At 38.8% G+C, this 16,207-nt stretch overlaps 1 protein-coding gene across 10 annotated transcripts in view; it reads left to right on the forward strand.

Moving 5' to 3' along the window:
* GIT2 (GIT ArfGAP 2) overlaps positions 1-16,207 on the forward strand; it is a 46,671-nt gene that overhangs the window by 2,620 nt on the left and 27,844 nt on the right. For 8 of the 10 annotated variants that reach the window (XR_009521685.1, XM_060028205.1, XM_060028209.1 and 5 more), the window contains exons 2-9: positions 1,698-1,831; positions 3,259-3,371; positions 4,004-4,109; positions 5,613-5,699; positions 5,817-5,947; positions 7,955-8,049; positions 14,933-14,978; positions 16,097-16,148. Coding sequence is in view for 9 of the 10 variants with exons in the window: in XM_060028205.1 (XP_059884188.1) it covers positions 1,698-1,831; positions 3,259-3,371; positions 4,004-4,109; positions 5,613-5,699; positions 5,817-5,947; positions 7,955-8,049; positions 14,933-14,978; positions 16,097-16,148 (764 nt within the window). In the remaining variant the exon portion in view is untranslated. Of the gene's footprint in view, positions 1-1,697; positions 1,832-3,258; positions 3,372-4,003; positions 4,110-5,612; positions 5,700-5,816; positions 5,948-7,075; positions 7,129-7,954; positions 8,050-14,932; positions 14,979-16,096; positions 16,149-16,207 lie in introns of those variants that run through there. The other 2 variants (XM_060028206.1, XM_060028211.1) reach the window with 2 other exon arrangements.

Below are 16,207 nucleotides of genomic sequence, written 5' to 3' on the forward strand. Positions count from 1 at the left end.
AGAGCCTTGCTTAGTGTGTGTTAAATCCTTGTTGTCTTGTTCCTGTTTAATTTCCTCCAAGAAGATTGTGAATCCTCTGAATGATACGTGAAAAGCAAAGGTAATCTTCAAAACGAACAGTCTTTTTTGTGTGTGTCATTAGTCGTAGTACCATACTGCAAAAAGCAAAGTTGTTATGTATCTTTGCAGGGATCCTTCATCTTGGTGTTTCCAAACTTTATTTTTTAGGATGGCTTAGTAGTACTGACATAGTTGTACTTCATTGAATAATTTTGTTTCTGTTTTATTTCATGGCAAACATTTGACTAACTATGATCAAATCTTAGTATTCAATAAATACTTTACCCTTTTTTTTTTAAAGTGAATCTAGTTCATATCCTACTCTGAGTTCAACTACCTGAAAACTCCACTGAGATTTTTCACTGTAGTAAGACAGTGTTCATGTGAAACATTCAATGTTTCATGTATTAGCAAACAAAAACTTTCTCTAGTGGCCATGAATTTCAGTGGGCTCTTGAAAATATTTGAATGGTACTTAAAATAATTTGGAAATATTACTATATGCAAGGAACTTCACTTACTTTTTATATCCTCACCACCCTGAGATGTGTTGTTCTTCCCATTTGATCCATGATGAGGACCCTCAGAGAAATAACTTGCCTGAGATCATTATGCAAGAAGTGGCAGAGTTGAGGTTCAAACCCTGGACTGCTTATCTCCAGAGCCAACCCTCGTAACCACTACACTCTTTGACTCCCAGTTTGTCTTTGATTGAAATCCCATAACTTTTCATTATATGGTTGGAAGGGGTTTGAATAAACTGTTAGAAATGGTAAAGATGGTGTACATGCATTTTAGAGATTTTTGTGGGCATTGAAGAATTTTTAAATATACCCCTTAAGCCAGGCAGCTTGAGCAGCACCTATTGTCACCCCATTGTGAGTCTGATGAAATGTAGAAGGTCTGTCTTTATTTTGAGTTTCTAAATATTCAGTTTACTTTCCCAGTGTGAGTTCTTCTTACTGCTTACCAAGTGTGAATTATTCCTTGTTTCAAAGGATGTCTAATGAAGCTCTGTGGGACTTCACAGGAAAAAAAGTATTGTGCACACACCAAAAGTATTACTCCCTTGTATTTTACATCTTTGCTTCTGTGAAGCCGCTGTTTTTACAGCTTCTGTCCTTTCAGATCAGTGGCGAGATCGGACTCAACAGTTTATTTAAAATACCTAATGGGTATGATAGCACAGGAGGTCAGGTTTCCCAGTCTGTGTTCAGAACCATAGCAGCTGAGCAGTTGTATAGTTGTGTCACTTGCAGCTTTCTGCTAAGCCCAGTGGCATGTAGATGTGTAGCAGTTGTAGGGTAGCTGTCTTTTCACCACTCACTTCACATAATGCTGTGTGGATTGTTCACTGACACAGTTATGTTATCTTGCTACTTGTGGAGATGGATTCAAAATGATTCAGGTGAATCCTCTCAGTTTGCTTCTCTTACGTTGATTGAAAGAGCACACATCTGAGATGGTAGATCTCATTAGGGTATCCGACAAACTCGCCAGCTTGATATGTTGACTAGCATACTAAAACAACAGAAATGTCTTGTTTTTCTGAAAAACCAAACCGCAGTCATCTTTTGCCATCTGGCGGAATAGCAACCACCTGGTATCCTTGCCGCTGATTTCATTCTCCTTTCCAGATCCTTCCTGGGCATCAGTAAATAGGGGAACTTTTATATGTGACGAGTGCTGCAGTGTCCATCGGAGTCTAGGGCGCCATATCTCTCAAGTAAGGCATCTTAAACACACACCATGGCCTCCAACATTGCTTCAGGTAAAGAATAAGAATTCTGCTCATGGTTTGTAATTTAAGTTTTTAGGGCTCACTGTTTTAGCATTAAAATTATACTTCTTAAATCTTACAGAAATGTTTGACTCATAATTGAGCAGAGGTGCCATGCTTATTGATGCTATATATAATTATTGAATTCATCATTTAAGATTTTTTTCCCTCCTAATGTAAATCTTGTCCCAAAATCTGAACTATAGGTGGACAGTCATTAGAATTTCCTGCTCATGTTTCACTGCTGACTTTCTAGATGTCACCAGAAATTGTTTTTAAACCGTCTGTCTTTCCCACATACCGTGATGAATGTTTCTGAAAGTGACTGCCTTAGAAACTTTTCATGAAGTTGTCCGCTTTGATAGAAGCATGGACTGGGATTCCTCAGAAATTTCTGAAACATCTGATTTAAGTTCTCTTAAAGTTCTTGTAACCTGTTAGAGACAATTAAGTTCTGTTTTGATTGAATGCCTAACACCCTGCTAAGTGTTCAGGGGGCCCTTTGTTTTATTTGGGGGTCCATTGTCATGTCACCGGTACTTCTATTTCAGGGTACACATTCTTCGAGTTCTGCTGGAACTCAGACTTACGCATGTGTTTCGCCTTCATTTGTTTTGAGTACATATTTTACTAAATCTGTGCCAGCTGCACAACATGTCCTTAAAACTTGCCTATGTGTACCAAAGGATCAGAACAAGTGAGTGTGGATCTTTGATGTGACAATATCTTCACTGACGTAAAAAACAGATGGGGCCGTGTCAGGAGTCATGCTTTGAAATGAAATTGGGAGACATGGTTTATTAATAACTTTTGCTCAGAAGTTTCTAGCAGCTCATTCTCATGTGAACATGGATGTTTACTGCTGTCAGATTATACAGAGTACTCATTATATTATAGGATCTGAATAAAGTTCAGAGATGAGTAGTTTAAAATGCCAGATTTGACCCTAAAACAATTCCCAGAGTATGGCACGTGAACCACCAGTGGTACTCAAGGCAGATGTAGGTAATACTCAAATATTTATTTAAATGGTTGCCTAGAACTGTAACTAGCACATCAAATTATAATTGCTAGTGAAAGTTTTAGAAAGTAAGTGGATTTAAAGAAAAATATTAAGAACCTTGAAAACAGAATTTGGATGCTCAGGCTTGGGAAATACTGTCCTAAAGTGTCAAAGTACTCTTTCTTCATCATCTATGAGAAAATGTAATCAAACCCATTTAAGTACCTGCTGGTCAAACCTGAATCCTGCGTACAGGTTCATCTTTCTCATTCTAAAACAGAAGATAATGATGTGTGTGATATCCCAGTCATGCTAGTGTTTGTAATAGGGCTTTGTTTTCCCAGTTCAGTCACTGATTCCCACTGGATGTTTGCAGAAAGAAATTTAAATATGATTTTATGCTGCTTGGTTTTAGATGGTTGAAACCTTGTATAATAATGGTGCTAATTCTATATGGGAGCATTCTTTGCTGGACCCTGCCTCTCTTATCAGTGGAAGACGCAAGGCTAATCCACAGGATAAAGTACAGTGAGTGAAATGTTTATAAATACTCTTATTTCTTCGTAACCCCTGGGGCCCGCTGAAAGGAGTGCAGCTGTTTTTGACCAGCCCCTACAGGGGCAGTATGTGAGGTGGTCACCCAGTTTTGCATTGACCTCTTTGCTATTAGGAATGCAGAACAAAGCCAGGCATGGGACCATCTCTTTTGCATGGTTACCCAGCACAATTCAGTGGTTTTTCCGGTTTAAGACTAAGGCTTGGTGGCTTTTGATGTAATCACATTTGAGCTTTGGCACTCAAACAGTAGGCAGTCAGACCAGAAATCTTGGTTCTGGGCTCCAGTCTGCCTGATGCCTCACTTATAAGATGGGATGAAGAGCTGCTTCCTCGCAAGGTTGCTAGGTCAATTAAGAAAATTACACAGAGCAGAAAAATGCTATAAAAAGCAGGTATTCTGCAGTCCTGGCCATTATAATGACTAATGTATGTTTTCAGACTTCAGGCCTGACAACACACTGCTGAAACTTACTTCAGTATTGTTCATTCTGTTCTTGAGTGGGGGATGTGGGTCACTTCCTCTTCTTTTTACAGTCTGAAGAATGGGGAATGTCATATCTGAACTGCAAGTGAACTGTTTTCTTTTTTTTTTTTTGAACCAGTCCTAATAAAGCAGAATTCATCAGAGCAAAGTATCAGATGTTAGCATTTGTCCACCGCTTGCCCTGCCGGGATGACGATAGTGTGACTGCCAAAGATCTTAGTAAGGTGGGTCACACCTTTTAAAATCCCTGAAATTGCTGGATGAAGCAGCATATCGGCTGATTTGAAAAAAACTTAGAAAGAAAAGAAAAACAAAAACTCCTTTCTGTACACTAAATAATTAGTAACAGCTTTTTTTGCAGTTGGTTTCTTCTTTCATCTTACTTCAAATGGCAAGCATTCATGTTAGTGGAGGTATAAGGAGCAGAGGAACAAATAAGTATCCAGAAAACTATTTGTGTTTTTCAGATATGGTTCTAAAATTGTATTTCTGTAAGTTTTTGTTTAGCTTTGAAATAAGAGCCATCTCAGAGTTTGTTTCTAGGAGGGACTAGAAGGTTTGTGGGACTTCTGCAGGCTTCTAGGTTGCATGCTGAGTGGGATCTTCAGGAAGCAGGGTGTGACTCGAAGCTGTAGTACACAGGATGGTTTATTAAACTTGCGAAATGAGTAGATGGTTTTCTTTATGTGGGCCTTTACATGTTTTTGAGAGATGCCACGAAAATACATATCCTTATTGTCAAAGCACTGCTTTCGGCAAATGCTCACACAGATCGTAGGCACTCGTAATTCAGAATTTTAAACTTTGCATGGAAATGTATATGATTGTTACTTCCATTTATTAATAAGACTTGGTATGTGTTTTTTACCACAATTTTTAAAAATATAATTAAAAAATAAGACTTGGATACAGATGTTAGTGTAGATTTCTCCATTGCTATGATAAGAGTTATTGCATTTTGGACAATTCTAGGTTAGACTTGAAGGAAGGCAGCTCTTCTGAATGTATAAAGGCATTTCTGTAGTGGTACAGAATTTGGTATAGCACAGGCCTATTTCCCACCCTGAAAGACTTCATTAAATCATTGTATACAAGGCCAAGAATAGTGTTGAGGAGAGGGTGTGATATAAGGCAGAATCCTGTGACTTGCACGGTATAGGATATGAAGCCCTAAAGCCCTAGGTTCAATAATAACAACAAATAACAACATCAACAATAATAATAGCAGCTGTATTCTTTGAGCATTTCCTGTGTACCAGGCTCCATGCTTTGTTATATCATTGAGTCCTTACAGTAACCCTGTGAATAGGTGGCATTATTATCACCATGTTAGAGATAAGGAAACTGAGGTTCAGATTGCTAAAGAACTTCCTCAAGTTCACACAGCTTGAGGGGTGTATGGTTTGAAATTCAGACTTCAGAGCCATGCTCAGCCACCTCTTCACACTCCCTCTCACTCAAGGTCTGGTTGTGCCACTTAGATCATGCATTTGGGCAGGTCAGCCTTCCCAGCCCTAGTTTCCTGTCAGGAAAATGGGCCTGACCCTGCCTTAGAGCCCGGGGATGGTGGTGACCAGCAAGGGAGAGACTGCTTCATCCACCTTACTGAGCTAAATAAAGATGATGTAGTACTACTATAATGTGTATTAAAATAGTCTGCCAGCTGCTCTGCTACGTCATTCTTTACATTTTTAACAAATATTCTTTCTTGTGTGTGTATTTTTCAGCAACTCCATTCAAGCGTGAGAACAGGGAATCTTGAAACCTGTTTGAGGCTATTATCATTAGGAGCACAAGCCAACTTTTTTCACCCTGTAAGGAAGCATGAATTGATTCAGATATTAAATTGAAACTAAATGGGTTGCATTCGTGTAGCCTTTCGTTTATTTAATTTTGCTTCTTTTTGTATACTTTTTATTAATGATTCTTAGGAGAAAGGAAACACCCCACTCCATGTTGCCTCTAAAGCAGGGCAGATTTTACAGGCGGAATTACTGGCAGTATATGGAGCAGACCCAGGCACACAAGATGCGAGTGGGAAAACTCCTGTTGATTATGCAAGGTAAGAGACTAGATTCTTGTCACCTCTCTCTGTTTGGGATTATTTCTGTTGTGTATGATTCATTGTTAAGTGGCTAAATTGTGTATGATTAACATTTAACCCCTTCAGAGGTTTGCATGCTATTATTTTGCAGATGAAGGTATTTCAAACGCATACGATCTTAGAGCCAGCTAAAGTCAGGGAGGGTAGAACCATTAACCATTGTGCTTAGCTTCCAGTCTTTCATTTCTTTTTATCCTTTAAACGCAGTGGTATTTGAGCCATAGTTGGAGTACAGATCAAGTATGAAGAATTGCAGAACCCACTTCTCAGTTTTTTAATAGTTTTATTCATTGCTTGAACTTAGAAACAAATCTATATAGATAGATATGTGGTTAAACAAGTATAGTAAAATGTTAATTGCAGGATTTAGGTAGTGGACATCTGGGTGCTTGCTATAAAATTCTTTAACTTTTTGTTTCAAAATTTTGGCTGTGAAGTGCTGGAAAATAAATAAATACATCCATAGATTAGGCTTGAATATCATTTAAATGACAGAAGATGGATCATCTTTCCTTCTTTTTCCAAATTAACTTTTTCCAAATTAACTGCAAAGAATTATAGTCTGCAGAGGATAAAATGACAAGTGACAACTTGAAAATGGCAAGTGAAATGAACTCTGCCCTCCTAGAATTCACTCTCTCAGGGAGGAGGAGGTTCATAAATGCATGTAAGAGTTAAATGAGGCAAGATAATGTAGAACTCATTACCAAAATTGATACATATATAGGATTTCTTCACTGTGGCCCAGATCATTAAGAAATGTCTTTAGTTGGTCTTTGAAGAGTAGATTGGATTTGGGTGTGTGAAGATGAGCTAAGGTGTTCCAGGTGAGAAGAAGGGTGTGGGTCAAGTTCAGGAAGGAGGGATGGACAGGGATGTTCGGCACAGCAGGAGACATAATTGGATAGAGCAGAGTGTGTCTGGGAATAAGAGCTAAGGTATTGAGGAATACAGTATTTCATCAGGTCTAACACTCTACTGTTTATATGGGTCATCATTATTTCATATACCATTAAAAAGGAAAAGACTCAACCAATTCAATGATGATGTACTATCAACTGTACTATCAACTTCCTGATTTCACAGATGTTAAAAAATGAGAAAAAAAGATGTGCATCACAGAAATCAAAGATGTGTGGGTAGGTTGGAGAATATTTTTGTAGTACGTTGTATGTGGGAAGAGAAACTGGCAGAAACTAGACTTCATCTTTTAAGGGGAACAGAGCCCTCAGTAAATGATACTTACCACTTATCTTGGAATTTCCTCTTGTACCTTGCACATAATAGTCTCTCAGGGTAATGGTTTATTTATATGCCTTGTTACTTAAAGGATTTCAAGCAGCTTAAATATTTGTTTCAAAGGCAAAATTAATATTTTCTGTGATGGAAATTAAAGACAAGGAGGTGTGAGCTGTGCATTAGGTTGGTCTGTCTCTCCCTGAATCAAAGACCTTGAAGTGCTTACTGAACTCTAATCCAGAAGTCAGGCTGGCTGCATGAGAAGCATCTAGGGGAAGGACCTTTTTCAAAATATTAATGTCCACACTACTCCTGTTTTTATTGATTCAGAATTTCCAAGGGTGGGTCCTGGACATCTGTATATTTTTTTAAGCATGCTAGTTAATTTTTGAGAACCTCTACCCTTGACCATTTATTAATTTTATTTTCTACCTCATTAGATGAAGTTATTCTTTGTCCCTCTCATAAGTCCTTGAATTCCTTATTAAGTACTCTGTCTTATAAATTAATAAAGGAAAGGCGGTAGTTGAGATTGTGAAAACAGTTTTTATAAAGGTGGGAATCGAAGTAGACCTTGACAGTTTACCTCACACAAAAAGGTTGATTATTCTAAAAAGTCACGTTTGATAAATGACTCAGGTATCTCAGGGGACGTCTCTGTACTTTTCTATTCTAGCTCCAGTGGCCAGCGAGCAATATAAATGGTACTTTGTTTTCTCTTGGTAGGCAAGGAGGGCACCATGAGCTGGCAGAACGCCTCGTAGAAATACAGTATGAGCTGACTGACAGACTAGCCTTCTATCTGTGTGGCAGGAAACCAGGTGAGTTGAAAGGACAGCAGCCTCTCCACACCTCCAGCCAGTCAGTCTCTGGAAAAACAAATTGGGACACTATCATGTATGATCTCTGCTTTAACGTATCCTTGAGAAAATTGCAAATAAGGATTTCTATTTGCAATGATAGCTACAGCATTTTTTGTTATATGTGAAATATGTAACATCGGTCAAATCTTGAATTTTAGTTTTTAAAATTTTAGCTCTACAGTAGTGACTGTTTCAGGAATCAAAGAGCATAATTGAACTCAAACTGAACGTGCGCAACGGTTCTTGTGATTAATGGGAGTAGGAATGGAAGAGCAAAGGATTAACTTTTGTAGTTATTTGCAGAATTCTGCTATCTAAGGAATGGGAAAAAGTAAAAAAGTGAACTTTACCATTAACCAGCTTTGCTCATGAGGTAGAACTGGGGTCAGCAAACTGTGGTCCATGGGCCAGATAAGCCTATCACCTGTTTTTTTTCAAATAAAGTTTTATTGCAAGATACCCATGCCCATTCATTTACATATTATCTACGGCTGCTTTCACACTACAGCAGCAGAGTTAAGTAGGTTGAGTAGTTGCAACAGAGACCATACGGCCACAAAGCCCAGAATATTTACAATCAGGCCCTTTGCAGAGAAAGTTTGCCAACCCTTGATATAGAATATCCACATACATGTATACAGTGGTTCTCCACCCTGGTTGTACAACAGAGTTAAGAGCCCTTGGTATGGTTCCAGTTCCCAGTGAGATGGAATAAGCACACCCCCACCCTGTCTCTTCTGCTGAACACAATTATAAACTATGGACCAAATACGTGGAGTAGCTATCTGAGGACTGTAGCAGGTAGATTAGGGAACTCAAAGTACCATCAAGCTGGTGGTGAGTGTCCCCTTTATTTTGCTTCTGATATGGCATCCAGGACAGCCTAAAACCTGGAACTGCATAGCAGGTGCAAAGAAGCCTTCTCTGTGTGGTCTGAGGAGCAGGAAATGGGATTCCTACAGGACAAAGAATAGGGGAATTCCCCTGGGTTTTTTTTCTCTTCCTTTTTTCCCCACCCTAGTCCCTAGGCAATCCTATGGCTTCAGTAGTGGCAACAGCAGTGGCAGCACAGGTGCCTAAATCTCTGACCAAGAGCCTGAAGGGAATCCTGATTGCTTTTGTTTTTCTCTTTATTCTCTCACCACTTGGCCCTGGAGACAGAACCTCACCTGGTCAGGTACCTGCTAGAACAAAATATTAACATTCTCCATAGAGTTTAAGGAATATTCAGAGTCTCCACAACATAATATGCAAAATGTCAGGGATACCACCCTAATTACTCCACATGTGAAGAACCAGGAAAATCCCAAAGACTTGCATGGAAAAAGGTAGTTAACAGATGCCAACCCTAGATGACTCAGATGTTGGAATTATCAGATAAAGATTTTAAAACAGATAGTAACATCATGCTCTAAGAAGTAAGTGTGAACGTTCTTGAAACAAATCTAATATAGACAGTCTCCGCAGAGAAATAGAAGATATAGAAAAGAACAGAACAGAAATGTTAGAATTAAAAAATCCAGTAACTAAAATTTTAAAACTCACTGGTTGGGCTTAATAGCAGATGGAGATGGCAAAGAAAAGAGTGCATTGAAAATAGATCACTAGAAATAATCCAGTTTGAGCAACAGAGAGAAAAAAGAGTAGGAGGAAAAGAAACCGAGCAGAGCCTTAGGGACCTATGGGACAAAATCAAAACATTTGTATCATCGCACTCCCAGAAAGAGATCATAAAGAATGTGATGCAGGGGCTTCCCTGGTGGCGCAGTGGTTGAGAGTCCGCCTGCCGATGCAGGGGACACGGGTTCGTGCCCCGGTCCGGGAAGATCCCACATGCCGTGGAGCGGCTGCACCCGTGAGCCATGGCCGCTGAGCCTGCGCGTCCGGAGCCTGTGCTCCGCAACGGGAGAGGCCACGACAGTGAGAGGCCCGCGTAACACACACACACACAAAAAAAGCAAGCTAGAGTGGCTATATTAATATCAAGCAAAGTAGACTTCAGAGCAAAGGAAATTAGCAGGGATAGAGAGGGACACAACACGATAAAAGGGTCAACTCACTAAAAAAACATAACAATTCTAAATGGGTACACACCCAGCAATAGAGCTGCAAAATATAGGATGCAAACTTTGATAGAACTGAAAGGAGAAAAGGTCAAATCCACAATTATTGTTGGAGACTCAACAGTCTTCATTTAGTTAATAGATAGAACTAGAGGTAGAAAATCAGCAAGGATATTGAACTGAAACCATCAACCAACTGCATCCGGTTGACATTTATAGCATCCTCTCCCTAACAACATCAGAACATATGTTCCTTTCGAGTACACAGTCAAACATTCCAAGATAGACCATATTCTGGGTCATAAAACAAACCTTAGCAGCTCTAAAATAATTAAAATCCTAGAAAGTATATTCTCTGACCATAATGGAATTAAGCTAGAAATAATCAAAATATAAGTGGAAAATACCCAAATGCTTGGAAATTAAACAGCATACTTCTAAATAATCCATGGGTCTAAGAGGAAGTCTTAAGGGAAATTAGAAAATATTTTCAGATGAACAAAAATGAAAAGACAGCAAATCAAAATTTGTGGGATGGAGCTAAAGCAAGGCTTACAGGAAATTTTATAGCATTAAATTATGTTAGAAAAGAAGAAAGGTCTCAAATCCTAATTTAAGCTTCCCAACCCTCAAGAAACTAGAAAAAGATGAGCAAAATAAACCCAAAGCAAGCAGAAATTAAGAAATAATAAAGAGTAGAAATCAATGAAATTGAGAAAGGAGAACAGTAGAGAGAAATCAATGAAACCAAAAGCTGATTCTTTGTAGAGATAAATGAAATTGGTAAATGTCTAGACATACTGACAAAGAAAAAAGGAAAGAATACACATAGGAAGATGTCACTAAAAAACCCACAGACATTAAAGGGTAATGCAAAATATAAATAACTGTACATATAAATTGGACAACTTAGATAAAATGAACCAATTCTTTGAAAGCCACAAACTACCAACACCTATCCAAGAAGAAAGAGATAATGTAAATATATAATCCTACATTTTAAAGAACTTGAATTTGTACTTAAAAACATTCCATTAAAGAAAACCCTAGCCCAGATGATGGCACTAGTAAATACTGTGAACCAGCTGAAGTGGTATTGCCATACAGCAATACAATCAGTGTGGCTTATGACTCACATGGCTTGCTAGCTTTGCAGTTATAATTCTTTACAGATATTTTTAAGTATTCGGAATTCACATTTCAATTTTTGCACATAAAATGAGACTATCCTACCAAACATTCGAAGAAGAAATAACATCCGTTTTATGTGATATTTTTCAGAAAATAGAAAGGTAGGGGGGACTTGAGCACATGGGGAGGGGGAAGGGTAAGCTGGGACGAAGTGAGAGAGAGGCAAATGTAAAATAGATAGCTAGTGGGAAGCAGCCATATAGCACAGGGAGATCAGCTCGGTGCTTTGTGCCCACCTAGAGGGGTGAGATAGGAAGGGTGGGAGGAAACACAAGAGGGAGGAGATACGGGGATATATGTATATGTATAACTGATTCACTTTGTTATAAAGCAGAAACTAGCGCACCATGTAAAGCAATTATACTCCAGTAAAGATGTTTAAAAAAAAAACAGTAAAAAAAAAAAAAAGGTGGGGGGAAATGCTTCTCAAGTAATTTTATGAGGCCAGCATTACCCCAATACCAAACCCAGCAAAGATGGCACCAAAAAATATCCCTCACTAACAGGGACACCAAAATTCTCAACAAATTATAAGCAGATTGAATCCAACAGCATGTAAAAAGGAAAATGTAATATACCAAGTGGGGTTTCCAGATATATGACTGATATTTGAAAATCAGTTAATGTGATTCATCACATTAACAGACTAAAAAAGAAAGCTGTACAATCTTACCTGTTGATGCAGAAAAAGCATTTATAAAATTCAGCATCCCTTTGTGATTAAAGAAAAAAGAAAAACCTTAGCAAACTAGGAATAGAAGGGACTTCCTTAATCCGATAAAGAGTATCTATTGAAAAGCCACAGTTAACATCATCCTTAATGATGAGAGATTGAATGCTTTTGCCTGAAAGTCAGAAACAAGGCTAGAATGTCCACTGTCACCACTTCTATTCAACATTGCACTGGAAATCCTAATCAGTGCCATAAGGCAAGAAAACCAAATAAAAGGCACACTGATTAAAAAGGAAGAAATACAACTGCCTGTATTCATAATGAAATGATTTCCACGTAGAAAATCCCAAGGAATCTATAATAAAGTTTCTAGAACTAATGAATGAGTTTAGCAAGGTTGCAGAATGCAAGATGAACAACCCCAAATCAATCATATTTCTGTAGACTAACAGTGGACAATTAGAACCTGAAACTAGAAAAATAATAACATTTATAATAGCTCCAAAGTAAATACTTAGGTATAAATCTAACAAAATATATGTGGAATCTATATGCCAAAAATTACAAAATGCTGATGAAGGAAATCAAGGAAAGCCTGAAAAAGGGTTTCTACTATGTTTATGGATTGAAATACTCAATATAGTTAACATGACAATTCTCCACAAATTAATTTGTAAATTTAATGCAATTAAAGGATTTGCTTATTGACATGGACATCCTGGTTCTAAATTTTGCATGGAAAAACAAAGGAACTAGAATAGCCAAGACAGTTTTGCAAAAGAACAGTAGTAACATAGGAGGAATCACACCACCCAATTTTAAGACTTGCTGTAAAGCTCTGCTGTACTCAAGACAGTGGTTATGGTGAAGAGGTGGACATACAGATCAATGAAACTGTATAGAGAATCCAGAAATAGACTCACACAAATACATTCAATTGACTTTTTTTCTTTTTTTTGCGGTACACGGGCCTCTCACTGCTGTGGCCTCTCCCGTTGCAGAGCACAGGCTCTGGATGCACAGCCTTAGCGGCCATGGCTTATGGGCCCAGCCACTCCGCGGCATGTGAGATCTTCCCGAACCGGGGCACGAACCCGTGTTCCCTGCATCAGCAGGCGGACTCTCAACCGCTGCGCCACCAGGGAAGCCCCATTCAATTGACTTTTGACAAAAGTCGCAAAGGCAGTTCAATGAAGAAAGGACAGTACAATATATGGTGTTGGAACAACTGAATATCCATGTGCAGAAAAATGAGCTTCAACCTAAACTTCACACCTTGTATAAAAACTGAGGGGACTTTCCTGATAGTCCAGTGGTAAAGAATCCGCCTTCCAGTGCAGGGGACATGGGTTCGATCCCTGGTCAGGGAACTAGGTTCCTACATGCCAGGGCAGCTAAGCCCGCATGGCACAACTACTGAGCTCGCACGCCTCAACTAGAGAGCTCGTGTGCCACAAACTACAGAGCCCACACGCTCTGGAACCCCCCGCCACAACTACAGAGCCCATGTGCCCTGGAGCCTGTGCGCCACAACTAGAGAAGAGAAAACCCGCATGCCACAACTAGAGAGAAGCCCACGTGCTGCAACAAAAGATCCCGCATGCCTGAACAAAGATCCTGCGTGCCGCAACTAAGACTCGATGCAGCCAATAAATAAATAAACAAACAAATAAATAAGTAAAATATTTTTTAAAAAACTAACTGAAAATGGATCATAGATGTAAATGTAAAACCTAAAACTTCTAGAAGAAAACATAGGAGAAAATCTTAGTGGTCTTGGATTATATAAAATACTTAAATGTAACACAAAAAGCACAATCCTTAGAAGAAAATATTGATAAGCTGGCCTTCGTCAAAATTTTAAGCTTTTGCTCTGCAAAAACTATAGTTAAGGGCTTTCCTGGTGGCGCAGTGGTTGAGAGTCCGCCTGCCGATGCAGGGGACACGGGTTCGTGCCCCGGTCCGGGGAGATCCCACATGCTGCGGAGCGGCTGGGCCCGTGAGCCATGGCCGCTGAGCCTGCGCATCCGGAACCTGTGTTCTGCAATGGGAGAGGCCACAACAGTGAGAGGCCCACATACCGCAAAAAAAAAAAAAAAAAAAAAAAAAGCCCAGTGTGATACCACTAAGTACCTATTAGAATGACCAAAATAAAACTCAAAAAACCAACACAAGTGCTGGGGAAGGTGTGGAACAATGGTAACTGTCATACGTTGCAGTTAGAAAAGTGATAGAGCTGCCCTGGAAAAAAGTCTAGCAGTTTCTTACCAAGTTAAACATGCATTTACCTATAACCCAGAAGTCCTAGGTATTTACGCAAGAGAAGCAAAGACTTACGTTTACACAAAAACCTGTATGTGAATGCTCATAGTGGCTTTACTCATTGACACATGATCAGTGTCCTCCACAAGCTTGATTAGGACTCAGTCAGCATTATAGGAGACAGAGCCCGTGCCTGGACCTGCCCAGACCACCTGGGCCAGCCCTGACTGTTTTATGCTCATTGATTAATTTGAAGGTAAGCCACTAAAGCTCAAGGAAGCCCCACCATCCCACATGGGAGAGCAGATGGAAGCCTGCTCCAAGCTACTTCAGCTCCCTAAATGTCCTTTCCATGGCTGAAGATCATTAGTTATACTGGGGACAAACAGCGTAAGGATTAGGGTGAGCATAGGCTTTCCACTTAATGACGTTGGGACCTTTGTACCAGAAGAAAATAAGGAAATGATCCTTGCTACTGGCCAGATTTTGAGAAGTTGTAGTCAATCTGGCAACTTCTGTTTCTCCCATTATAGATCATAATTATGGGAAGATACTAATTGCAAAACATAAATTGAGAAAATAATGATGGTATTCCTTTACAGATCTTATCAATATTTATGTGAACAAAACTTTGACTTGGTTTCTGTTTCAGATCACAAAAATGGACAGCACTTTATAATACCTCAAATGGCAGACAGGTAAGGCCATTGAAATACCAATCAATATTATCTGTCACTAGTATTTCCTTGGTTGTATAGTGTTTAAGTGTATTATATTTTGTGTTTAACAAAGCCCATACATTTTTCTCTTTTATGGCTATGCAATTTGGAAATAAGATGGCTGTAAGTAAACCACCATATAAAACTTAAGTTTGAAAAAGCACAAGTAAGAAATTTGCTAATCCAATTGGAGTTAGAGATACTGTCACAGTTTTAGCTAGTTGTGACAGTATATTGTGTCTCTGGATATATCACAGAATATTTCTGTGTTATAAGAGTGTAGCCTTTGTCTATGACAGGGATCAGCAAATTTTGTTGTTGTTAAGGGCTAGATAGTAAATATTTTAGGCTTTTTGGGCCATACAGCCTCTGCCACAACTACTCAACTCTACCAGTTGTAAATGAAAGCATCCGTGGACACTATGTAAATGAAGGGCGTGTCTGTTCCAATAAAATTTTATTTCTGGATACTAAAATTTGAATTTCATATAATTTTCACATATTATGAAGTATCATTTGTTGGGGTTTTTTTTCCAACCACTTAAAAATGTAAAAACTATGCTTAGCTCATAGGCCGAACAAAAAGTGGGTAATAATCTGTTGCCCCTGGTCTATAAGGTCAGATGAGTTCACGGCTGCAGAAATGAACTTTAAACCCTGATTTAGCCAATAAACTTTGCATAAGTACTGTCAAGAGTTTATGAAATGGTTAATTGCTATTCCATATGTAATCTTGCCATTCTGTTTTTTAACATTCTGCCCTTTTTGTATTTTCCTCTGCATGCTTTTTTTAATACTTTAAAAATTACAACTTCTCACATAAAGGGCCTGGGGACTAACCTGGCAATAATTTTGCCTTTTGGTTAGTAGGTGATTATTTTTCAGTTTACCACTTTGCATGATTATGGTATTTCTGGGAGATACTTTCACTAAGTTCTGTTCAGTTTCCTCACTGACGATTGGGCTGTAGAATTTTGGCCTCTGACCTTGTCCATGAACTGTAATTAATATCTTAATCCCTTGGCTATCTTAATCTTCTACAGAGCTCATGAAAATGGTTTTATTTATTTGCTTATTAGTTTTGTACACTTTCTTAGCAGCCTGGATTTGTCTGAATTGGCAAAAGCTGCTAAGAAGAAACTTCAGTCTGTGAGTATCTCTCTTTCCTAGTGAACTCCAGTATGGAAAACCATGTGTCCTGCTAATAC

This window comes from Delphinus delphis, chromosome 13 (genome assembly GCF_949987515.2).
Source record: "Delphinus delphis chromosome 13, mDelDel1.2, whole genome shotgun sequence".
Lineage (NCBI taxonomy): Eukaryota > Metazoa > Chordata > Mammalia > Artiodactyla > Delphinidae > Delphinus > Delphinus delphis.